This window comes from Brachyhypopomus gauderio, chromosome 11, assembly GCF_052324685.1.
Source record: "Brachyhypopomus gauderio isolate BG-103 chromosome 11, BGAUD_0.2, whole genome shotgun sequence".
Taxonomy (NCBI): Eukaryota; Metazoa; Chordata; class Actinopteri; order Gymnotiformes; family Hypopomidae; genus Brachyhypopomus; species Brachyhypopomus gauderio.
The window spans coordinates 6,477,411-6,503,121 of NC_135221.1; the positions used below are offsets into that span (position 1 = coordinate 6,477,411).

The window sequence follows — 25,711 nt, forward strand, 5'->3', positions numbered from 1 at the left end:
TTCCTTCTCTCCCACATGTATATGAGAGACTGCCGCCGAACTCCCTCCCCTCCCCCTCGCCCCTGTCCCATGGGATGGACAGATAGAGAAGGGAGGAGGAGTAAATGAATAAGTTATCATGATTGACATGGTCTGCCACGGTGTCTGGGGGTCTGCCGTGGCCTTGCTTTTTTTTCACTCTTCTCTTTATTCTTGTCTTATTTATGTGTCTGTCACTCTCTTTCTCTCCTTTGGTGCGGCCATTCTCAGGTGCTTGAAGTGTCAGTGTTTTTTTGGACAGAAGGCTGTGGACCCGATACATTAAACTCCAAGTATCTTCCTGTTTCCTTACTCCACTGTGCTCATGAGTTTATTTGTCAGGTTCGGGCTGCATGCTTCTGGGGAATATTCAGTCAGATTTCTTTATTCTTCCTTAATTCTTCTGGTATTCACTGGAATTTGTAGTTACTATTGTAGTTACTATTATTATTAAATACAGATGTTTTGAAAATAAGAACAGGTCCCTGAGTATATTCCTATATGTATTTAATGTTTTGCCAGATCGAGTGAAACATATATTACAGGTGATGGAGTTATTTAGGATATTTTGTTCTTCTTTAATTTCAATTTTGACCTTTGAGAAACACCTATGTGACTGGAAAAAAATGGTTATGCACAACCGAAAAGTATAAATATTTCCTTGAATCCCACTGCGCATGAATTGTGTCTTATAATCTATAATTAATGTGGGCAGAGCGAGGCAACAGGGCCGAGATCCCCGAACCTATCACTCCGCGCTCACCGGGTCGCCCGGGTTCTCAGAGACAAGAACGCGACTGCGGCTGCAACCCACCCGCACGCGCACGCACGCGCACACACACATCCCCATCACCCCAAGCGCAGCCAGTCGGGACCGCCGTCTCGCTCCGGCCGGACCTCCCGCGTGTGCCCTAAACGTTCTTTGGTAAAAGGAAGCCGGGGTGAGCGGTCGGTGTTAGACTCCCGCGCGGCCGAGAGGGAGAGCCAGGGGGTTTTGTCACATCAAGTGTGCGTAGACCGGAGGCAAGAGGAGCGCGTCGATCTGTTCTTTGGATGCGAGAAGAGAGGACGTCCCCCCCCGCAAAAAAATAACGCTTCATCTGTATAACGATTTTGAACGCTGGACGTATTTTCCCGGTGAGAACATTAATATGAGCTCATTTACACACTGTATTGTGCCTTCATATTCTCATACATCATTTGGGTTATTGAATAGATGCTTTTCACGAGATTAATGCATGAGTCGTTAAATCGCATCCCAGGAATGGAAATTCTGCCCTTATTTTAATGTTGCCGTATTCTACGTCATTGTCCTTGTGTTGAAGTGACGGCGACAGCACTGCTGGGTTTGATGCAGCGTTTGCTGTACCGGCAGTTTGTCCGAGCGCTCGTGTTAACGCGCCGTATCAACACGCGATGTGCTCGGGTCGTGCCGGACCGTTTCTTTCCTCAAAGTGTTAAAGAAAGTCGCGCTAATTGATATGGGGGACGAGGCGCTCCTGAAAGATCCCGGGGTCTATTTGGGAAGGAAGAAAGCCCCCGCCGTATTGACTGAGCACAGTGTCCCCCAGCCATCCAGTTGTCATGGTTACTGCACTGGGAGGCTGGGATAATATGGCTGCGGCTCAGATTCAGCTGCCCCGCGCGATGGAGAGTGTGTTAACTCCACGATGCTTAACACAGAGGCTCAGTGTGCGAAAGGGTGTCTCTCTGTCCCCGTATCTCACACACACACACACACACGCACACACGCACGCACACACACACGCACGCACACACACACACACACACACACACACACACACACACACACACACACACACACAGACACCCAAACAGCCGCCAGAATGAGTGCTGTTTAAACCAAAGCTCGATACAAGCTGGTTTAAACAGGTGCGCAGCAAAGACGGTTAATTGTAGGTGGGTTACAATCCGTCCCGGTTTAAACACCAGCTTCCAGCACCATCCAAATGATTGCTGTTCTACTAGAACTGCTATTAGCCAAATATCAGATGCCTGCGGCTGCAGACCCGTCAGCCCGTCCACAGGTGACCTGATCTAAATGCGCCCATTGTTCAGTGTTTATTTTGTAATCCATTGTTAGTCTAAGTGCCATGTGGCGGCCACGTCCTCGTCAGTTAATTGAACCGAAATAAAGGCGTCAGACACCCAGACGCAGCAGCGCCAGACGAGACACTAGACGCCTAAACAGCCAATTTCTCATTCCTCCCCCTCTCGTGTCGCACGGGGCGCCGCTACCGACAAAGCGTCCGAAAATGAGCATAATGAGATTTATTTCTAAGAACGATTTAAATGGAGACGTTTTAAGTGATATGATGACAATACAAGACGACGTTTGACCTTGAACACAGTGGTAGTGACAGAACGGGTGATTTAGATTTTGCACGGCTCGGTAGTTCACGCGCGCTTGTTAGATTCCTGATAGGAAATAACAGAATGAACAAAAATGATTCTGCTTATACCAGCTTGAATACAGTTACTTTACGCTTGCGTAAAAATACACTGCGCTACAATAATTTGTGCACAAAACAAAAAACAAAGATTTCTCTGTCTATTTCAGTGTAAACTGGGCTATAGAGCACACACAACGAAGGATAACTGGATGACGGAGTTTTTCAGTGGGTTAAATACGCGTGGAAGACCTGCATAATGGCCGGGCATGTTGTGTGGATGGCTGCCGGATCCGTCTGAAAAGGGTTAGTGGGTCAAACCGACGACCAGACCGCACATAGTATGTGAGGGCGAGGAACGGGAGGTGGGACTGACGTGCGCGTACCATATCTCGTCACTTCGGGGTGCCTCGCGTGCGCGTGCTTCCCGGACCCTCATTGTCATTCTGGTTTCTGCAGTGCTGCGCGGGTTTTGCCAGCCTAGATATATTCCGCAGTTCCTACCGCTGCTTATCAGTAATGAACCTCTCAGCAGGTCTAATTAGACATGTGATTCCACTTCACTTTGCAAATGGTGTAGCCTAGACGATTATGTCGGATAGTGATCTCGTTAGGAGGGGCTGTATAACTGGTCCATACTGCTGTAGCCGCCCAGGTTCTTGTACTGCTCTGTTTTTTTCCTTTTCTTTTCTTCTCTTGCTCTGTTTTAATCAGCCACCACAACGCCCAATCCTGTGTCCAGCTCACTGTCCCCAAGGACAGGGCAAATTATTTTGACAGCAAAGGAGTCTGCCTGGACCTACAGTGTCTGTGGGAGAGGTCACGCCACCACTGACAAAGGGAGGGATGCAGTATTCGAGTTGGCACCCTGCATGCAGTATAGAGCTTTTCCCAGAATGCATCACTGTATCACTTAAAGGCCTGGTCAAGAGCCTGGTCTCTGTGAAGTTCACAATGCCATGTCTTCAAACAACCGGGCCTAGGTGGTCCAAACGCTGCTAGCTGAGAAGACACCTGACACACCACTCGTCTCACCAGTCTCGTCCTCAGAGGCTCATGGGTGTCACATGGTACAGCGGAGACTTGAATCTCTTGGATTCCGTTACCAGATGATCCCAATAGGATTCCCTTAGTTTAGTTTAGTTATCTACATAAAGGCCTACATAGCTTCAAGCTGTTCACTTCCTTTGGGTTCTTGTTGACAAATAAATATAGAAATATTCAAATTTATTGTATGCTCAATTTCCAGTAGGAGGTGCTTGTGTACTGGTAACAGGAACCATAACCAAATGTCATTTGATATATTTGGTGATTACAGTGGAGATTTTTTTAATTGCTTTGGCAAAAATTAAAGGGAATTGATCATTTTTAAGAACTTACTGTTCTGCTGACAACAATGCGACACACACACCCACCCACCCACCCACACACACACACACCCACCCACCCACACACACACACACACACACACACACACACACACACACACACACACACACACACACACACACAGTCTTTAAACTTCCCCTTTTAAGCATATCTCTTTTGTGTGTTGTGTCAGAACAGTGGTTCTCTTTCTGTTCGTATCTCATCCATCCTCATACACAGAGGCCGTGACGAGACTCGTCTGTAGCAGTGATCCGTGAGGCTGGTTTGTGCTTGTGTAGTAGCACAAACTGAATTCTGAATTCTGACTGAGTGCTTGCCTTAGTAATGCTACAAACATGCTTGCCTGTGTGATTGCCACGCACATGTATATGCTAACCCTTGTACCTTTCATACCAAAACACCATTTGCTGTTAAAGTGGATTTTGTGCACATATGTATGTATAAATGAGATTGCAACACAGTGGCCCCTAAAAATCAGATGAAGAAATTTTGTCTAGTGGCAGAGAATATGCTCATCCGATAAGGTTGACTCTGAAACCAAAATGGTAGAGGTCGTGGTATTAAAGGGACACCCCCCAACACACACACCCTTAGATACACACCTTAATTGTCGTATGGTTGATTAAATCAAACTGCCATATGACCTCTATCATGGCAGGTGTGTGACAGCAGAAGGGTGACCCTAAATACATATAATCCCTTAGTTGATTCAATGGAGGTTTCCACCAAGGGCCTGGATCAAACAGGTGCTGCAGCTTTACGGTTATTTCATTGAATTAGGGCGTAGGCTTTAGATATTATTAAACTGCGGTTGTGCATCAGAGCCGGGTCTGTAGCCTAGCTGTCTGAGACGAAAGGAGAGGAGAGATTGCCTTTGTTCAGTCTGAGAGAAGGATTGAAACATCTTGGATGTTATTTTTATCACATTCTGTTTGAACTTTGGTTGTCCGGCATTGCCCCCCCCCCCCCCCCCCCCTCCTTGGGGCATCCAACATCTCCCCACAATCCATGAAACTATGATTCCTGCTCAGGAGATGCTTTGACTTGAGCATCTCTTCTGTGCACCAAACAGGCCCGGCACAGTTTCAAGCCAATCCAAACGAGTCCCTGATTCAGCCCTACCGCAGTCACTGTGATTGGCAGACCTAGTGTTGCATGCTGGGATGAGACGTCAGGTGTCAGTGGAGCTGGAAATTTGGGAGTCGTGCAGTGACAGCGTGCTGCAGGACTGACACCAGACACATCAAGCAGGCAGCAAAGACAGAGTCCGCCTTTAATCCTCTCTGCATTTGTCCTCTCTCAGCCATACCAATATGTTATTTCACCTGTGGTCCTTTGTGTATTTTGAGTGATGTTTCTATACTTGAAATGCATTTCAGACTGCCGTGATGTTTCTGGTGTTGGCCGTTTTTACCATAACCCTGCAATTAAACGGAAGCGTCTACACCACAGAGCTGCACAGCTCCAACTGTGCTCTAGTTCGTCTTGCTTTTTAGATTATTGCATTCCTTAGATTTAATAAGAGTGGTGATGAACGCCTCTCTGCAGGAGTGGAGCACTAGGACAGGGTTATACACACTTACGGCAGAACCCGTGTTCCCCACCGCTGGGTCAGGTGATCCCCTTCAACCTGATTTATTTGTCTGAAGATTTTGGGATTATGGATTAGCTGCCTGGCACTCTCTTCCAGCAATTTGTCTTTATTTACAGTTGTGGATTTTGCAGGGTTTTACAAAGATCAGCCACAAAACAATGATTTATTGAAGGGTGACACTGTAATCTGTTACAATGCCACCAAGTTATAAATATCACATGATATTGAATAATTAATTCAATCAGGCAGTCCTGTTATTGATTTTTCATCATGACCTTTTGCAGAAATCATATGAAAAGCTATGAATTTTAGGGCGAGGAATGTCTAAAATCTCTATGATAATACATGTATATATTAAAAAAAAACAATTATGTTGCCTACAAATGTAAGGTAATGTGTTACATTTTAATACATGTAATATGCTTTACATTAAAAAATATTTTAAAATATTTATTCATCTTACCTTCAACTAATACCCACCTGTCCCCTTACAGCACTAACCTTTGACCCTAAACTTCTGCGCTGGTCCGTGTGCTATTGATCGCGGACCACAAACTCACTGTAACTGAAGAGGCCACCATGAGCAGGGAGGGGCAGGGTGACCCCCTCCACACACACACCCCACCTTCAACCACACTCCTAAATGCCCAGCCCGCACACAGCCAAGAGGAGACAGACGACCCTGAGAGTGGAGGTGAGGAGACGGAGACGAGGGAGACCGGGACGGGGCCAGGGACAGAGGACCGTGGAGGTGGCGGTGGACCCGGGGAGCAGGCAGGCGGGGACGGAGCAGAGACGGGAGCAACTTCAGAGGGAACGTCTCCGGACGAGGAGAGAACTGGGAATACGCCTACCAATGGGGAGGAGGAGAGGAGAGAAGAGGGAGAGGAGATCAGAGAGGATGCTGGGAAAAATGGAGAGGAGATCTATTGCACACCAGCAGTGGCTGACAGCAGTAAGGAAGGCAGAGCCTGTGTGCCAAGCTCTGAGAATGCGGGTCAGGACACGCCTCCTCCTCCACCAGACCAATCAGCAAAGGATTCATCAGAGTCACGGCACACTGGGAGGTCAGTAATCTAATGATCTATTACCTACCAAAAACAAATTAAGATTAGCCTAGAAATTCAATGTGTATTGATAAATTAAAGAAGATAATAATAACAACAAATATGACATAGTGCCGCATTTTAGGTTCAATGCTCCAGTACCTAAAATAAAATCTAATTTGAACCAGAAGCCTGGTTTGAACTTGATCACATGTAGCGATAAGCCAAGTACTGACCAGTACTGATCAGCCCAGTATTGGGTGTTTCTGTGCGCGTCAGCGAGGGCGTGTCCATGTGCTTCAGTAAGGGGCATGTCCGTTCACTTCAGCGAAGGGCGTGTCCATGAGCTTCAGTGAGGGGCGTGTCCGTGAGCTTCAGTGAGGGTGTGTCCATACGCTTCAGCGAGGGGCGTGTCTGTGAGCTTCAGTGAGGGCGTGTCCATACGCTTCAGCGAGGGGCGTGTCCTTACACTCAGTGAGGGGCGTGTCTGTGAGCTTCAGTGAGGGGCATGTCCGTGAGCTTCAGTGAGGGCATGTCCATACGCTTCAGCGAGGGGCGTGTCCGTGAGCTTCAGTGAGGGCGTGTCCATATGCTTCAGCGAGGGGCGTGTCCGTACACTCAGTGAGGGGCGTGTCCGTGAACTTCAGTGAGGGGCATGTCCGTTCACTTCAGCGAAGGGCGTGTCCATGAGCTTCAGTGAGGGGCGTGTCCGTGAGCTTCAGTGAGGGCGTGTCCATACGCTTCAGCGAGGGGCGTGTCCGTGAGCTTCAGTGAGGGCGTGTCCATACGCTTCAGCGAGGGGCGTGTCCTTACACTCAGTGAGGGGCGTGTCCGTGAGCTTCAGTGAGGGGCGTGTCCGTGAGCTTCAGTGAGGGCGTGTCCATACGCTTCAGCGAGAGGTGTGTCCGTGAGCTTCAGTGAGGGCGTGTCCATACGCTTCAGCGAGGGGTGTGTCAGTACACTCAGTGAGGGGCGTGTCCGTGAGCTTCAGTGAGGGCGTGTCCATACGCTTCAGCGAGGGGCGTGTCCGTACACCCAGTGAGGGGCGTGTCCGTGAGCTTCAGTGAGGGCGTGCGGTGCCAGAGCTGTGCGGTTCTGTTGGAGGTGGGCGGGAACACGTGTGCGTGGGTGTAAAACGGAGGGGGATATTTCGGGGGCCTGTGTGGCGGGGGAGCTGGCCTGAATGAGGCTCTGCTGGGACTGCACTGCTCCACTCTTCCTGCATGAGTGTGTCAGCAGCGCAGCTAAAGATAGGAGGAGCATACACACCTTCCTGCAGCCATCCAGCTCCTGTACGTTCAAGTGCGGAGTGTATGCGGAGGTGAAGAGGATCATAGCTTGTTGGTGGCTGTGCTGACCAGAGTGTGTGTGTGTGTGTGTGTGTGTGTGTGTGTGTGTGTGTGTGTGTGTGTGTGTGTGCGTGCGTGTGTGTGTGAACGCAGGGTGGAAAACGGCACGGAGGACGACAGTGAAGGTCATGAGGAAGACGAGGGGTGTGATGAAGAGCCAGCACAGGAACACCTGGATGCTTTCAGCTCCACCTTTGAGCTCTCGGTGGAAGAGGCAGATGTGGAGGTAGAGCAGGAAGCAGTAAACCAGGACAGCTTTAGCTCAGCGTTCGAACGCATCGTCGAGCAGGACCAGCGGGACGTCGAGCGGGTCGCCGAGGAGGAGGAGGAGGAGGAGGAGGAGGAGGAAGACTGCGAGGAAGAGTGCGACCGGACAAAAGAGAGCCAGGACGGCTTCAGCTCCACATTTGAGCGCATCGTGGAGTCGGAGCTGCTGAGAGGCGGGACCTGCTACAGCAGCCTGGATTCGCTGGACGTGCTGTCGCTCACGGACGAGACGGACAGCTGTGTGAGCTTCGAGGCGCCGCTCACACCGCTCATCCAGCAGAGGGCACTGGTGGGCCCAGAGCCGCCAGAAGTGGAGCTGGAGACGGTGCAAGAGGGCACTGAGACCCAGGAAGGGGAAGGGGAGCCAGCAATGGACACTGGGAAAGAGTCCTCCAGTGATGGAGCTGGCTCTGGAAGCCCCCTCTGGACCTCCATCCCAGGAAGCAGGTCTGAAAATGTTCTTAGCCATCCATCACAGTGGACCATTCCCAATGGATTCCATAACGACCGGTCAGGCAACGGAGAGAAACCTGGAATCCTCCCCAGCTCAGTCAGGTAAGGGTGAGGCAGTGTGTGTGTGTGTGTGTGTGTGTGTGTGTGTGTAGGTATGTGTATCATACCAAATGTCCCCGTTGTCTACAAAACAATCAGCTAATTATTGGTGACTGGCCATCTGTGCTATGTACACTGTTACTGAATTTTATCCAATTTATCCAGCAGGGGGCATGCAAAGCACAGATACTGACCAAGCACATAGCCGTTGATGTTTGTAAAGTGGTGAATAACTGGCATTTGATTAATTGTTTTGTGCAAGATGAGGTGTAGATCGTAAGCTACTGAGGCACACATAGAGATCTGTTGAACTGTTGTCATTTACTACATGGAAGTACCACGTCAGGAAAATAGAACAGCACAAAAATGGATACACGCTGTAGTTGGCCATTTGTGGAGTTAATGTCCTGTCCTGCTGTTTGGGGACCAGCGGGCCTGCATGTGTGCTCGGCTTAGACTGCCTGATTTGGACTGGCAGCCAATGTCCACGTTGAAAGAATTCCAGAGTGGTGGACAATTACTAATGCTGTAGCCCTATCTTCCAGTACATGTACATCTCACAGAGATTTCTGTCAAACATCTGTCTTACTGTCTGAGAGGTCTCTCTCTCTTCCCCTTTTTTCTCTCTCTCTTTTTTTCTTTCTCCACCCCCACCCCCTAACCCCCCACATCCGTCTGGAATGCTAAGTAGCAGATGTTGTCGTCGCCCCCCCCTTTTTTTTAAAAACGACAAGCAGTTTCCTGCTCCCCAGTGTGACTGAATGCAGCATTGTTTTGGGGTGGATGACATCATGGCCCTGGGCCTTCCTCTCGCACGGCGGGACCCTCACACTGTAGACTTCACCCGTATTGTTCAGCCCAACTGCTGCTGGAATCATCAGCACATTACCCTTCATTACCCCATTACTCCAACCAAGATCATATACTCATTTTCCATTGACTACAGGGGGCTACCGCTACATTAGCATGTTAGCCATTAACTTAAGTAGTGGACATATGAAAAGGGCTATTCATTAAAATGCCTCTCTCAGTGTAAGTGGCTAACATCATTATCCCATGGCCTATTACAGGCTTGGAACACTACACTGGTTGCACGTGCACCTCATCACCAGCCCTTTATAGTGTTTGGGTGGTGGTTAGGTTGGTGACGGAGGCAGTGAGGGTGGAGATGGGGGATGGGGTTTGCTGCTTCGCCTCCTGAAGTTGGACGATGCCACTGCATGGATCAGCGTTCTTCCACTGCTAACTCGCTCGATTCGTCTGATCGGCCAATCGCGGGGCCCTTTCAGGGACGTAGCAGCTGCCGGCATGATGGCGTTGGGCCAGGAGGGGCCGTGCTCCTCGAGATCCGCCTGCTGCCGCTCCTGCCCTCTGCAAAGCATGTGCTGTTGGTTAGCAAGGCCACAGACGCTCAGCCAGGGCACTCACCCGAGAGATTCTCCACTCAGAACATCACAAGAACCTTCGTGAGATCCACCAAGTCAAAGCATCTCGTTCTCCATGTGGATAGCCGGTGCAGAGCTGGAGTGTTTCTGCGTATCTTCTCTGAGCTGCAGTCTTGTGCGTACTGCAGAGATCCCGGTCCACTCACTGAGTGAGACGAAGGCAGATTCATGTGAGCACTGCTAATTTGGGACTTCTTCACTGCCTTGAGACTTAGAAGAATCACAAACCGTTTATCAAGCAGACCTTGTTCAAAATGAATTTTCACTGTGTGTGTGTGTGTGTGTGTGTGTGTGTGAGAGAGAGAGAGAGAGAGAGAGAGAGAGAGAGAGATTGTGTTTCCATTTTTGCATGTTTGCAATCAGCTGTATGTATGTTTGTGATAGTATTTTGTGAGTTTGCATTAAGCTGTGTGTGTGTGTGTGTGTGTGTGTGTGTGTGTGTGTGTGTGTGTGGTTGCATTTGTGAATGTTTGTCTTGAACAATGTGTGAGCATAAATTTTTGTGTATGTTTGCATTAAAGTGTATGTGTGTGTGTGTTGTGGTGTGGGTGTGTGTGTATGTGTGTGCATGTATAGACCAATATGTCTGTTTGTATTGACAATATGTCTGTCTTGTGAAGATTAGAAACTACCACTCTATCCATAACACACCCATCATCTTAAGTTTAATATGTTAATTTAAAGAAGCTTGTAAAGCTTAGTCTCCTTTTATAGCCTTTGAATGTAAATGCACGGTGCTGCTAACAACCCGCTGTGGTTCCGAGACATTAGACTCCATGTGGAGCGGCTTCCTGCCACTTTAGACGCTTCTAGTTTGATGTGCGTGCCTCAGTTGTGTGGGTCAGTCTTCATCAGTATCACACATACATTTGAGTGTCCATCGTAAACATTCACAGTGCACCCTCACATGTCTATATCCACTGTCCTCCTCTCTTCTCTTCTCCTCCTCTCCTCTCCTCCCTTTCCCTCCCCACTCTTCTTTTCTCCTCTCCTCTCTGCTCCTCACTCGTGTGCTTTGTCATGGACTGTCATTCTCTACTGTACGTATGTGTTTGCACAAATTGCATGTACCTGCATGCAGGATTTCGCTCTGTAGCTAACTCACACACACATCCGCACACTTCCTGTGCAGTTCCACTCCATCCTGGCTGTCTGTCATCCAGTGAGGGACAGCTCAGCCAATGAGAATCCCTGCAGGATGGAATAAGAGTAAACAAAAATGCCCCTCACACATCCTTACAATTCTATGTTAGGTGTATTAAAGAATCAATATCCTCATTAAGACATAAAATTGTCCAGTGGAGATTATGTCCAACAGGACACACACTACAGAGAACTAATAGCCTGTGTGAAGTGTCCTTCTTCTGTGTGAAGCACTGTTGACAGACGGAACATGGGGCCCTGGTGCTGTGAGTGTGTGTCTGGGCATCTGCTTGTCCCTCCCAACACCACCACCTCCCCGTGTGCACCACGCCTTCACCTGCACCTTCTGGGTGAGAGGTGTATGGGTGTGGCCGTGGGGGTGTGTGTGTGTGTGCTTCCCATGGGGGGTGTGAAGATCTTCAGAGGATGTAAGGAATAGTGCCAAACCTGAACCGAGATACCGAGAGCTGAGGTGAGGTTTAAGGCGATAGAGCAGTTTGAGAAGCAGATCTCAAGGGGGAGTGGTAATCTCAAAGGAGAGTGGTAATCTCAAAGGAGAGTGGTAATCTCGAAGGAGAGTGGTAATCTCAAAGGAGAGTGGTAATCTCGAAGGAGAGTGGTAATCTCAAAGGAGAGTGGTAATCTCAAAGGAGAGTGGTAATCTCGAAGGAGAGTGGTAATCTCGAAGGAGAGTGGTAATCTCGAAGGAGAGTGGTAATCTCCAGGGAAAGTGGTAATCTTCAGGTAAAGTGAAATCTCCAGGGAAGCAATTGTTCTCCTTAATATATACAATTATTTAGCTAGATTATTTTGCCTTGGGCCTTTAATTGGTTGCAAACTCTGGAAACTATGCAATGTCTGTGAAAAAAGCAATACCTTCATATGGGACCAGAGGGTTTATTTTAACATAACGTTTTAAAATTCCAGCGTCCATGTATGACATGATCTGTAGGAGACTGTATTGAGTGTGTGCATTGTGTGTGTGTGCACACGCACGTGTGCATGTGCATGTAAGGAGGTCTCTGTCACCGTCTCGGTGGCCTGCTGTTAAATCCGAGGGCTGCTGTTTGTAGCCTGTCTGCGCTGGGATCAGTCTGAGTCTAATAATAGTGCAGCGTCCCCCTCTCCGCCGCATCATTACAGCAGCGCCGTGGAAACCGGGACTGCCACGGTACCCCTCCGCGCTGGCCGCGGGGTGTGGCAGGGCGCTGATGAACTCCAGCGCCGGCATGGGAGCCCGGACAGCTCGACACACTCACGGCCTCGACACAGAAACTTGATCGTTACCTGCGTGATGACGACAAAGGGAAATAATTCTGAAAAGTGATGAGTGATGCTGAAAAGAAAAATGCAAATGTAATATAAAAATATTTAATGAAAGGGAGACTTCCAGGGTGTGAAGGTCCTGTTTGATGAGGATGTTGACATCAATGATGAACATTGCTCTGTTTTGTGAGGAGAAGACAAATATAGTTACTAACAATAACAACAATTACCATAGCTAATGAAGATTCATAGGATGTTATAATACTGATTTTATTATTGTAAGGTCGGGTCAAATGTTTTGCTGGTTATTGTAGTCAGAATACCACAGGCCCTCTGCTCTACTGGCGGTGTGATTAGACTATTTGCCTGCCTGCAGTCACTCTGTACTGATAAACACAGAGACAATCAAAATTATTTTTAAAAGAAAAGGACACGTAACGAGGCACTGACAGACACGTGTGGGAGTGTGACTGTGATTATCCTCCTCGTCCCAGTGTTAACAAAACATTTCTCAAACTGCTGTAGGCAGTACCACACCACATTTGTCTTTTGTTTTTGTCCCTGAAATAGCTACCATTTTTCTGTTTTCAATTTTCTTTTTTCTTGGTGTGTGTGTGTGTGTGTGTGTGTGTGTGTGTGTGTGTGTGTGTGTGTGTGTGTGTGTGTGTGTGTGTGTGTGTGTGTGTGTGTGATAGATACTGTTCTATTTGTAGATATGTGTGTTCTATTTTCTGTGGTTGCACTAGGTGAATCACTGAATGGAAATATATATACTCGGAATGGGGTTAATTCGATTTGGTGTTATTCACGCTCAGCTATAAAGAACATTTAGTGGGCACATACTGCTGCAGTCGTCCCCAGTAATGAGCGCTCTGACCCAGCGATGAGAGACAACACAGGAACGACCTTGGGGCACCCGGGCATCTGGCCAGATGCGCACTTAAACGTCGGAAATATGGAAGTGTACTAGGCGGTCCACGACCATTCACTAAAAGCTTACCGGCCATCCCTGTCAGTACTCCACCCCCTTCCCCGGTTCCGTTTTTTAGGAACTTCAATCCAAATGGTTCACTTGGAGTCGAACCGGACTGGCGGATAAGGGGACAGTTTGCCTTTATAACGCTCAAAACTGTGTTCGCTGTGAGCATCCAGGTCATGAATTATGCGCTGACTACGTGTCGAAACTATTTTTGACCTAAAGTGCTTAAGTTTGTTTCTGTTTTGGAAAGGACCGGATTACCTAATTCATAAACCGCTAAGGGGCGAATGGATTTACCCGTCTGTTGTATACTGATAATGTCTCGCACAGCGCGAGGTTAGTTTTTAGTCTCCGGTGAAAGATGTGGAGGGAGGAGTACGATGATCATTTCGCCTTTCTGATCGACCTTCTGTAAGTTTCCTGCTTTATTTCGCTTCACAACAGATATGAGTGCTGCCGTGCAGGGTATTTTTATTCGGCTATCATTTTGATAACAGATGTAGGTCAAAATAAAGAGATATACAACCATAGTATATATAGGCGACCTTTCTTATATAACTCTTATATAACTGCAATAACATAGCAGCCCCCTCTGCTTTGTTATATTTTAGTTTGAATACTCTGGTTGCTGAACTTTTGTCCGTCACCTTCAGAGAACTCTGACGTTTAGTGTTAGTGTTTTACTTTTTCTGAAACTTTTGTAGGTGCTCCTGTTACAACTCCACAGTTATCCTGAAACAAATTCCGTTTTTTGTCCCTGAAATGGTTACAAATGTTTGTGCGTGCGTGTGAAAATCGGATTTGTCAGCATTAACATATTTGTGCAAATAATATCAGACATCTCTTCATTATCAGACATCTCTTCATTAACAGCACAGAGTATTGTGATTGTTGGCCTTGGATTAAGCACAAAGAAAGACGTGCGTGTGTATGTGTGTGTGTGTGTGTGTGTTGGTTTAAAATCTAGTATACTTTGGTTTTTGAAAGACACATAAATCAACACATACACATAAACGTTTGCAAATAACGTCACCACACACGCCACAGTTTAGCGTGATGATTATGACACACCTTCGACACACCTTGCTGGTCGTTTCCACGTGCCTGGGAGCTCCAGGTCTGCACTCTGAGTCATGGACAGGCAGACTCATGTTGTCATTTATGGGCAGAAGTTCTGGCACATTCAGAAATAGTTTTGTAGTATCCTGAGGAGCACTATACTGGAACGAAGACTTTACTCACTCTTTTCTTAAAAATGTCTGTTAATTATTTATACACACACACACACACACACACACACACACACACACACACACACACACACACACACACACACACACACACACATCCTGTTCCCTGTCAGGATGACTAACACAAACACTCATGTTTTCTATGATACAAATAGAAAGGTCTCTAATCTTATTTTTGAAGACAATGGTCTTATCCAGTGTTGATTATGGATCAGTAGTCATTAAGCAGTTTAAGTGTTTATTTCACCATTCTGCTGACGGGAAGCAGAGTCTGATCCATTGGCTTCCAGTGACCAGTAGTCGTACGTCTGCCTGGCCATCAGCTACATGATCAGCTGGTTGGATGTCTACTGAGGGGGACTGATGTAGTGCTGATATAAATGAGCACCCCACTTGAATCTGTTTTGTAATATGCCTTTCCTGAAGGTGAATCATTTATGTTCAGAAAATCCGGGGAAATTGCGATTACTGTTCCACAGGAAGGGGATATAATCATAACTTGTGGAATACTGCCAGAAATCTCACTCAGACTGGACTGAGTGATAAAAGAGCCATTATCAGATCATTTTCACCAGCTTTCATACACCAGTCAAGTACAGAATTGGACAGTGCTGAGATGATTGTTTCTTGCTTATGTTAAAATGAAATCCCTATCCCTTACTTTGTCTATTACTGATCAAAAAGGTATTTGGGGAAAACCAAAAGATTGTAAATAAAAACATATCACCAGAGAACATATGGTTGAATCCTACGGGACTTCTAAGGGTCCTACAAGTGCCATCTTTAATATACATACAGTGGGAGTTTGTAATGAAGTGTATTTATTTAACTACTGCACTTAAATACCAGAACATCTGCAGATACTCTGTATCTCTCTATGAAACCTCACATACTTACTATTTCTATACTATTTTCAATGACATCAGAATCAGACTCGTTTAAAGGTCTTAACAGATCTCATCCATGAGTGATATGGTGAGGGCAGATCACGCCAAAGCTTTTGTTTACAATCGCAGAGGAGACTTTTTGAAATGAAACAGAGTTGGGCAGTTTTTAATAGCTGTTTTTAATAGATTTGGTCTGATAAGACCATTCAGCAATGCCAAATACGTCTCTTGTTGTGACGCATCTGTGTGTCCCCGTGCTGTCCTCTCCTCTGAAGTCTGGCATAACGCAGAGCTAGAGGGTTGGGCTTGAATCAGGCAGACAAAGCAACTTTGGGTTTGAGTCCAATCACTGCCAAATTGAGCCTGATAGCCCCTGAATCCCTCTGAGTAGTGAGGGGGTTCGCTTTGGGATCGTGGCTAATGCTGCAGAGAGAGGCCATCTGCTCAAGAGGGACATAAATTACGTATCTCTCAAAATGTCGGCTTCTGCTGGCGCCATGGCAACCAGCACATTACCGCACCTTATCAAATTTGGACTTAATGCAATTGTGGCAATTAAATTACGGGAAAATAAATAAATAAATAAAGCCGTCAGCTCTTCCGCAAAGGAGGCCTGCAGTCATTTATTCAGCAGGTCACGAGGAAATATGGAGGTGAAAGTGATCCCCCTCCATACGTGTGAGGGTGTAGGGGCTCCTCTGGTGGAGGGCCCTCTGGGTGGTGTACGTTCTCACTCTGTTTTAGACGTCTGATGCTAGCCTTTATGTGTTGGTTGAGTACATAACACATGGCTGCAGTAAAACAAAAAACAAAACTACATTCGCAGTTCAGATTTCAATTTGACACATTAGCAAAAAACGCACCATTAACTTGCTTATGCAAGCTATGTTTGGCCATGACACAGCACGTTTGACTGACTTCTCAGAGTGTATGTTTGCGGTGTGGAGGCCTGGGATTCACCCTAAGTTCATAAATGATTCGGGATGAAACAACAGCTACGCGTCTTTCATAGTTTTAAATCACATCCATTTCTGAAGCCTAGAGATGCTATTAACCTGTGATGTTATTGATGCTGAGACGGTCTAACGTGTCTTCTGTTGCCGCAGTGACACCAGTTTCACCGATGGGCTGTGCGACTCGGACTCGGAGCTGGGCAGCTTGGAGACGCTGGAGAGGGGCAGCACCGACACGCTCACCAATGGCTGCCGTGCCGACGCAGACGCTGCCAAACGGCTGGCCAAGCGGCTCTTCTACCTGGAGGGCTTCAAGCGCTGTGATGTGGCGCGACACCTGGGCAAGAAGTGAGTGGGGTGTGTGTGTGTGTGTGGGGGGGGGGGGGTGTTTGGTGTCCGCGTGGGCCTGTCTGCTAGAGCCGCAAGAACACAAAGGGTAAAGTGTCTCCTTCTCTGTTGCAGTAATGAATTCAGCCAGATGGTGGCATCGGAGTACCTGAGCTTCTTTGACTTCACCGGGTTGCCCTTAGACAGAGCGCTGAGGTGAGGCCCGCAATCGTCTGCCGCTCTCACACGATGTCTTGACTTCTCAGAAGTCACTCGTTTTCTCTAGTTTCGTTTCGCAAAACATGCTGACACGAAAAAGCCTTAATAATCAAATTTAACCTTCACAGGGAAGTTCAACTTATCTGACAACAGGCTTGTCTGACCCTCTGGTCTCTCAGTACTCTGTCAAGCCCAAAGCTAAACAGACTCACCAGCTGCTAATACAGTTCCATTTCAGTTCGGTTCCCCTCCTATGCAGCATGGAGGAGGACACACACATGAGGAGGACACACACATTACTCCTCCCCCAGACTCCAGGAAATGTGTGATCAAAAGAATCAACCTTTTCTAAAAAGAAAAAGAAACTAAAAGTGTATTTCAACAAAGCACTAATGGGATTGAATAATCTTCTTGCCCACATGATAGTCTAATTTTTTTAATCCCATTGTTAAACTTTTTTTTTCCACTGTGTACTTACATTGCGCTCTCAGAGCTTTAAAAGACTTGATTATCGACCCGATGCAGTAATGCCTCACAGTGCATGCATCACTAAACAAAGCATGGAGGAATGAATGAAATTGCTTACACACCAACGGTGCTGTTAGCCCAGGGGAAACCTACGTTGGCCGGTTCAGCAGAACGAGCGCTGAGCGCTAAGGCGATCAGCTCGTGAAGAGCATTCAAGGAGATCTAGGAGGTTATGGGCTTTGTTCCTCTCATGCTCACATCCTGCCCCCCTTTGCAGGAACTTCCTGAAGGCATTTCCTCTGATGGGAGAAACGCAGGAGAGAGAGAGAGTCTTGGTGCACTTCTCCAAACGCTTCTGCCGCTGTAACCCAGACGCCCCCACCTCGGAAGGCAAGCAGCCCACCCCCCTTGCACACTGAGCATGGCGGAGTATCATTTACTGGATGAGGAACGTCACTCTGTGTGTGTGTGTTCATCAGGTGCATGATGTCTTCAGGTGTCTTTAAGTACACTTGCCCTGTTGTATTCGCAGATGGAGCTCACACACTGACCTGTGCTCTTATGCTGCTGAATACAGACCTGCATGGCCATGTATGTACCTAAAAAAAATATGCATGCTCTCTCTACCTCTCTATCACTCTCTTTCTCTCTCTCTCACACACATACACATACACACATTTAATTACTTCTTATTAATTCCCATGTAATCTAAGCTTGCTCACAACTTTTTATGTCCGTACCTTTGAGGGCCCCTAGCAGAGCTTGTCTGGAATCATGAGGCTCATGACTTAGTCTCAGACATGCTGCACTTCCTAATAATTGCATATATAAGATATGGAAATTACAGCCAAAGATTTGATTTACTTCCATGTCTGGCATAATTACTCTCTTTGCTGTAGACGGAGGAAAACACGCAGCACTAACTGTATATGCTAATTAATGTTTCAGATTTAATCAAAGAAGTGTGTTAGATTGATGTGGAAAAAAACAGGGCCCTGAATCTACCCCGCTAAATCCAGCTCCTGAAACCCGACCCTGAACCCATACCCTGAACCCATACCCTGAACCCATACCCTGAACCTAGACCCTGAACCCAGATCCCTGAACCCAGCCCCTCAACCCAGACCCTGAACCCAGACCCTCAACACTGACCCCTGAACCCAGACCCCCAACCCAGACCCCTGAACCCTGACCCCCAACCGAGACCCCCAACCCAGCTCCTGAACCCAGACCCCTGAACCCAGACCCCTGAACCCAGACCCCCAACCCAGACCCCCAACCCAGACCCCCAACCCAGACCCCCAACCCAGCTCCTGAACCCAGCTCCTGAACCCAGACCCTGAACCCAGACCCTGAACCCAGACCCTGAACCAGACACTTCTATTGATTACTTTTCTCAACCCTTCTTGGTTTTTTCATGTTATGTATACTGTATCTGATGCTGTTTCCTCCTGCTCACAATATCCATTACAGTCATTGTGTAGTGCGAGACAATTTTATGAACATCTGTCATTATATCAGGAATGAATATTATATTGTTTAATTTGGTTGTTATGCATTTATTGAGAGAATCTAAATAATATTGTTTGAGGTTAATGCAGGTGATGAAACCACAAACCAACCCCATTAATGATATACAGTATACCTCACTATTATTATCTCCTAGTTTAGATTCCAGCTGGCCCAGGGTCCCTGTGAGGACGACTGCTGTAGTGGGATTTTAGGTGGAGATTCTCCACAGGGCGGAGTGGTGATGCTCTTTACTGTGAACTTCACAAAAGCATAAGGCATTAATAAATCTTACCTGGCTCTCTACAATTATTTGATTTGCTAGAACGTATTCGTATTCAATTCACTGGGAGACTCGCTTATGTTTAAACATGCTGCCTCCTGTGTGAAATAACACAGCAGTGTGAACAGAGCTTAGTTGATCCTGAGGCTGGTGCTGCCACATGTTCTAACACTGCCTCCAGTCTCCTGGCCCTCTAACACACTCCTGTCTCTGCTGTTTCTGACTTCTCTTTCCTGATGCCCTCTTCTCGCGCTCCCGGCCCCTGTCATGAGCAGGTGGTAAGTGCAACTTCCCCCCTCTCCCTCGCTCTTGCCCCCCTCCTCCTCCTCTTCCTGTGTATGTTTCTCTTTCTTTTCTTTAATGAAGTCCGCTTTTTGGACATGTTGTAAAATTTCCGGCCATTTTTCCCCCACTACATAGTTTAGTGTGCTACTTCTGTTTCTTGTTTTTATAAAAAGGGTGTTTCAGAGAAAAGGGCTGTTAGTGTGGCTAAATGTTGGAGTCCGCTACAGTATTGGTTTGGTACAGATTCAGCTGCGGAAGGGAAAAATGGTGCAATGGTAAGAAAATGGTGCAATTTTAGAAAAGCCTAGAATGGCGCGTGGAATGCGTCGTTGGTGTACTACTGCCATCTAGCGGCAGGGTTGTAATATTAACTATAACTGAAGGGAAAGTTCAGGATTTCCACAGCGTGTGTCAAATGTGTCTTCGGTTATTTGTTTCTTAAGAACACAATAATAAATCACCTAATATTAATACAGTTTGTGTGTGGGTATGTTTTTTTGTTTAGAACATTGGGAAGAAGATGTCCTGCCCGCAGTTTATTAGCAATCTGGACAGTCTGAACGATGGCCAAGATTTCCCCAAAGAACTACTCAAGGTACTGTGCACATTTCTGATGTAGTGTAAAGGAACTTTTCGATTTGATTCATTACTTTTTTAAAAATGTATGTAGCATGTAGCTAACAGGAGCTCCTCTCTTCACTATTCATAGGTGCTGTATAATTCAATAAAGAACGAAAAATTAGAATGGGCAATGTGAGTATCCGTTTCCACTGCATTTCACCTGGTGTGTTTGTGTGTGTGTTTGTATGTGTGTTAAACTATGCATGGTATTTGTTTATCATATATTTGAATTAGAAAGCATACAGTGTGTATATTAAAATAGCAAAAATCTGTTTTAAGGAAAAGGAACTGAATAAGTGTGTGTGTGTGTGTGTGTGTGTGTGTGTGTGTGTGTGTGTGTGTGTGTGTGTGTGTGTGTGTGTGTGTGTGTGTGTATTTGTGTGTGTCCGTGTGTGTGTGTGCATGTGTGTGTGTAATAACATCTCTCCATTTGCAGTGAGGAAGAAGAGTTGAGGAAGAGTCTGTCAGAACTGGTGGAAGACCAGTGTGATGCAGTCGGAAAGCGGGTTGTCAGGGTAACGGATGGCAGTAACCCTTTCATTGCCATCCCACTCTTGCTTAACGCTGCCACTTACAAACACGGGATCCTCACCCGCAAAAGCCACGCTGACATGGACGGGAAACGCAGTGAGTGTTGCAGAGAGAGAGACAGGCGGGGGGAATTATGAATATATTGTATGTATATATCTATACATGTGTGTAATGATGTACGCATTTTTTAAGTGTTTTTTGGTTCATCAGTCCATTTGACATAAATGAAAGACAGTACTGCTGTAAAATGTTGTCTCAACCTCCTTTGGTATATACTCTGACATTAAAATTGTAGGTCATTTTATGTCTATGGAAGCAAAGAACATAAAAAATCAACCCTAAGATATCAACGTACTTAGCCAGAGTAGATCAATGCACACACGTGTGGGGGAACATTGCATGCATTTTCCTGACAGCAGGAGAAATTTTGACTTTTATGACATTGAAACAAAGACCATCAAGCAGAAAAGAAAGGTTTCAACACAGCACACAGCAAAATGGTCTTCAGAATAACGATGCACATACAAACTGCTAAGGGCAGCTGGTATAGATCTTCATCAAGATAAATTACATCACGATGCACTTTTCTGGATAAACTGTAAGACAAGACTCACTTTATTGATCTTGAAAGAACCCCACGGGAGTGGCAGACTTACTGACTCGCCCTTATCGGTTTTTCAAACATGTTACACATCGACTACAGACCAGTTTTATATTTAGTCTAAATCTGTTATTTCATTAAACACAGAGAGTCTGTAAACAACAAGCAGTGGTGTCACAATATCAGATTCAGACGGCACAGTTGTAAGAAGCTGGCTGTCACGTTTTGGTTGGCGCACCATGTGTGTTCCAACATATCAAAAGAAAAGCCAAATATTTTAATATGTGCTGTGTGTTATGATGATGTTACATTTGTAAAATATTACCCTCCCCTGCATGACTGCTTGTATATCATACTAGATTGAGAGTATTTATTGAGCTGAACCAGCACACTAGCTGGCGAAATCCGAGACTCCTAGCATGAGGAGGAGATATCCTTCATATCTGAATACAGCATGTATACACATACAAAGCCATTACTGAAAACTATCTGCTTCTCTTTTTCTCTCCCTCTCTCTCTCCCTCCCTCCCTCCCCTGTTAGCCCCGAGAGGCCGGCGAGGCTGGAAAAAATTCTATGCTGTACTGAAAGGCATGATCCTCTATCTGCAGAAGGTAGTACACACACACACACACACACACACACACACACACACACACACATTCTACTCTACACTGCTTCAGTACACCGACACTCTGTCACCACCATGTGTCCAGGATGAGTATAAGCCCGATGCGGACCTGTCCGAGGTGGATCTGAAGAATGCGGTACGTGTGCACCATGCGTTGGCCATCCGGGCCTGTGACTACAGCAAGAGACCCAACGTCCTCAAACTCAAAACCTCAGACTGGAGGGTCTTCCTCTTCCAGGCACCGTAAGTTCTGCCCTCTCTACACAGAGGCAGCGTTAGTGCTGCCCTCTCTACACAGAGGCAGCGTTAGTGCTGCTCACAATCATCCTTTTTTACATGATAGCTAAAAAGATGAAGTAGCATGAATATTATTTCTTTACAGTGCCAGTGGTTAATTTTTTTCTTTGTGATATTTTTTAGGGGTAGGTGGGCATGCATATGACTACACTTTCTCTGTGATATTATTATTCATGGGTGTGTGTGTGTGTGCGCGCATATGTATACGTTATCTCTGTGATATTATTATTCGGGGGTGGGTGTGTATGCATATGTATACGTTATCTCTGATATTATTCAGGGATGGGTGGGCGTGAATATGACTACATTTTCTCTGTGATATTAATATTATTCAGGGGTGTGTGTGTGTGTGTGTGTGTATGTCCATATGTCTCTGTGGTATAACTATTCATTGGTGTGTGTGTGTGTGTACATTTTCTCTGTGATATTATTATCCAGTGGTGGGCGTGCGCTCATGTGTGTATGTGTGTGTGTGTGTGTGTGCTTGCACGTCTGTGTAGGAGTGAGGAGGAGATGATGTCCTGGATCTTCAGGATAAATCTGGTCTCTGCTCTCTTCTCTGCTCCTGCCTTCCCTGCTGCCATCGGCTCCATGAAGAAGTTCTGCAGACCCCTGCTTCCCTCCTCGATGACTAGGCTCAGTCAGGTACACACGCCTCATCCACACACACTCTCTACGTCACACACAACGCTAACCCACACATACAAACACACTCTTCCTGAAACAAATATGCTCTATTTTTTCATGATTTGCATGTCCGTTTTATTTTTCTCTTTGTTGTGGTCTTTGAGTTTATGTGCAACATTAGCTTTGCTGAACAGGGTAATGTTAACCCACAAGGGTAGAACCGTATGTAGACACAGCTGGATAGCACAAAGAGTATTTCTTGCTAAGCCATCACTGACTTATGTCTCAGATACACGCAGGTTCACTTGTGTAATGGTAAAATAAGCTGCCAGGAGTTTTAAAGTGTCGGTTTTATGACTTTTAGCTTTAGTTAGTAGCTTCTGCTAAAAACATCTGCCTGTCTAAGCCCTTGCACTTGTATAAAGTTAAATTAGTCAACACCTCCAGTCAGCTAGATTATTAAAATCACATTAATGGATATTAATGATTAATACACCACAATGATGTGTATACCAGTAGAAGTGTATTAGTGAACAGAGACAGGCAATGAAATACAATAAACCCAAACTGAACATGAATACATAATAATAGTTAGCTTCATGAATACTCTGATTGCTGCAAAAACTCTTAATGTGCTTCTATGACATCATTGATTTTTAGCTCATTAATTAGGTGGAATGGTTAACTACTGATGTACAAATACAAGCCTGTGCTTAATAATAATGTAGTACTGATTTATACAATTTCAGTAGAATAGTGCTAATTGAGCACAGTAAGATATGAATTCATTCTAGTTCAGATTTCACAACATTACATAAACACTTAGTGGGGCTTCATTCGGTCTGGTACCCCAGTACACACACACACAGAACCTCCCCAGTTCATCGATGTTCACAGCATCACAGCATGGTGGACCTGATGTTCATGCCATATTTCCTTTATGTTGCGGCGTGTGGTTGGTCCAGGAGGAACAGCTGAAGTGTCATGAGAGTAAGCTGAAGCAGATCGTCCTGGAGGTGGAGGAACACAAGCGGAACCCCCCAGAGCTCACGCCCAAGAGCAAAGAGACGGAGGAGTACCGCCTCAAAGAGCACTACCTTACCTACGAGGTCAGTGTGCACTACATTACCCATGAGCTCAGTGTGCACTACCTTACCTACGAGGTCAGTGTGCACTACATTACCCACGAGGTCAGTGTGCACTACATTACCTACGAGGTCAGTGTGCACTACATTACCCATGAGCTCAGTGTGCACTACATTACCCACGAGGTCAGTGTGCACTACCTTACCTACGAGGTCAGTGTGCACTACCTTACCTACGAGATCAGTGTGCACTACATTCCCACGAGCTCAGTGTGCACTACCTTACCTACGAGATTAGTGTGCACTACATTACCCACGAGGTCAGTGTGCACTACCTTACCTACGAGGTCAGTGTGCACTACATTACCCACGAGGTCAGTGTGCACTACCTTACCTACGAGGTCAGTGTGCATTACATTACCCATGAGCTCAGTGTACACTACCTTACCTACGAGGTCAGTGTGCACTACATAACCCACGAGGTCAGTGTGCACTACATTACCCACGAGCGCTGCAAACTTACGGGCAATGTACAGAACTTGTCGAAGCGTGTTACTGACCCCCCGCTTGTGTGTCCCGTCTCATGCAGAAGAGCCGCTACGAGACGTACATCAGCCTGCTGCAGGCCAAGCTCAGCGCGGGGACGGACGACCTGGACAAGCTGGAGGCCAGCACCTTCAGCAGCGAGGGCAGGGACGGCCCCCTGCGCAAGACCCAGTCCAGCCCCTCCATTGGCCAGGCGCACGGACTCAACGGGAGGGCTGGCCATAAACACGCCCCCGACAACCGCAGCTGAGGGGTCGGTCCAGGGGTTCCATGAACTCTGACCCTGGAGCTAATCGCTGGCACCTAACTACTAGAGGCAAAGGCATCGGACATCCGAGGACATCTCCTTTCAGGAAAAAAATGAGAGAGAAACATGAACGTAGCATACTAACGTCATTATTTCCATGTACATTAACTACGATTATTGTAAGTATTATTAGTGTTATGACACTGACATTTTTAATACTGAGATGAACATTCATTATGTGCCAAAACAAAGGGGAAAGCGTGGGAAACGTGGAGCCCAAGGCGGTGTTTGAGGAACACTATGATACCCTCTGACTGCATTGTCATGTCACAAGAGAATCAATTGTGACATCACATGGCAGTTTGTAATGATTGTAAATGAGAGGCACTGAGGTCACAAGGCTAATGTATTGTGATGTCTGGAGAAGCCTTTTTTTGCAGCTTCATGTGGCACCTTCCCTGATGTCACACTGAAATTACTCTGACATCAGAATGCATTACGGGAGCTTTTCTTTGTGACATGGCAGCATAAAGTGATGACACATTGATACGTTGTCCTGATGAAGCTGTGACCCATTTGTGATGTCACAGCGTGCAAATAATCTAACGCCATGAGCAGAGATGGCTTCCTGACTGACTTGCTTGATTATTGCTAGAGATGTAGCATTTGGCTTATTCGTGAGGTTATCGATATCTCAGTAGTAGCCATTTTAAGGGCTCTGACACACATTGATGTGTGTTCAGATTCATATGAGCTTGTCTACAGTATGATGCAAAATTCATATTATTTATTGTCATATTTATTGTGAAGTTTTTTTTCTGAGCCATCATGGTGGACTCGGGCACTTGTAATGTTGAAAGCAATCTATCTTAAATTAGTTGAACTTC

At 46.3% G+C, this 25,711-nt stretch overlaps 1 protein-coding gene across 1 annotated transcript; it reads left to right on the top strand.

Moving 5' to 3' along the window:
- The first annotated feature begins 835 nt into the window (after nt 1-835).
- On the top strand, nt 836-25,711 carry psd2 (pleckstrin and Sec7 domain containing 2). The gene is made up of 15 exons (XM_077021336.1): nt 836-1,155; nt 5,907-6,479; nt 7,901-8,629; nt 16,703-16,897; nt 17,012-17,092; nt 17,841-17,953; nt 18,096-18,154; nt 20,146-20,235; nt 20,350-20,393; nt 20,698-20,888; nt 21,935-22,005; nt 22,108-22,265; nt 22,820-22,964; nt 23,912-24,055; nt 24,621-25,711. Exons 2-15 carry the CDS (start codon nt 5,992-5,994, stop codon nt 24,825-24,827), a joined length of 2,715 nt encoding a protein of 904 aa, XP_076877451.1. The 5' UTR covers nt 836-1,155; nt 5,907-5,991; the 3' UTR covers nt 24,828-25,711.

Excerpts from the sequence above, each read along its gene's own strand:
- psd2 (XM_077021336.1), top strand. The coding sequence starts at position 5,992 with ATGAGCAGGGAGGGGCAGGGTGACCCCCTCCACACACACACCCCACCT. Across the intron at positions 17,954-18,095 it reads AGACGCCCCCACCTCGGAAG|ATGGAGCTCACACACTGACC; the intron begins GCAAGCAGCCCA and ends TTGTATTCGCAG. Across the intron at positions 20,394-20,697 it reads GAAAAATTAGAATGGGCAAT|TGAGGAAGAAGAGTTGAGGA; the intron begins GTGAGTATCCGT and ends CTCCATTTGCAG.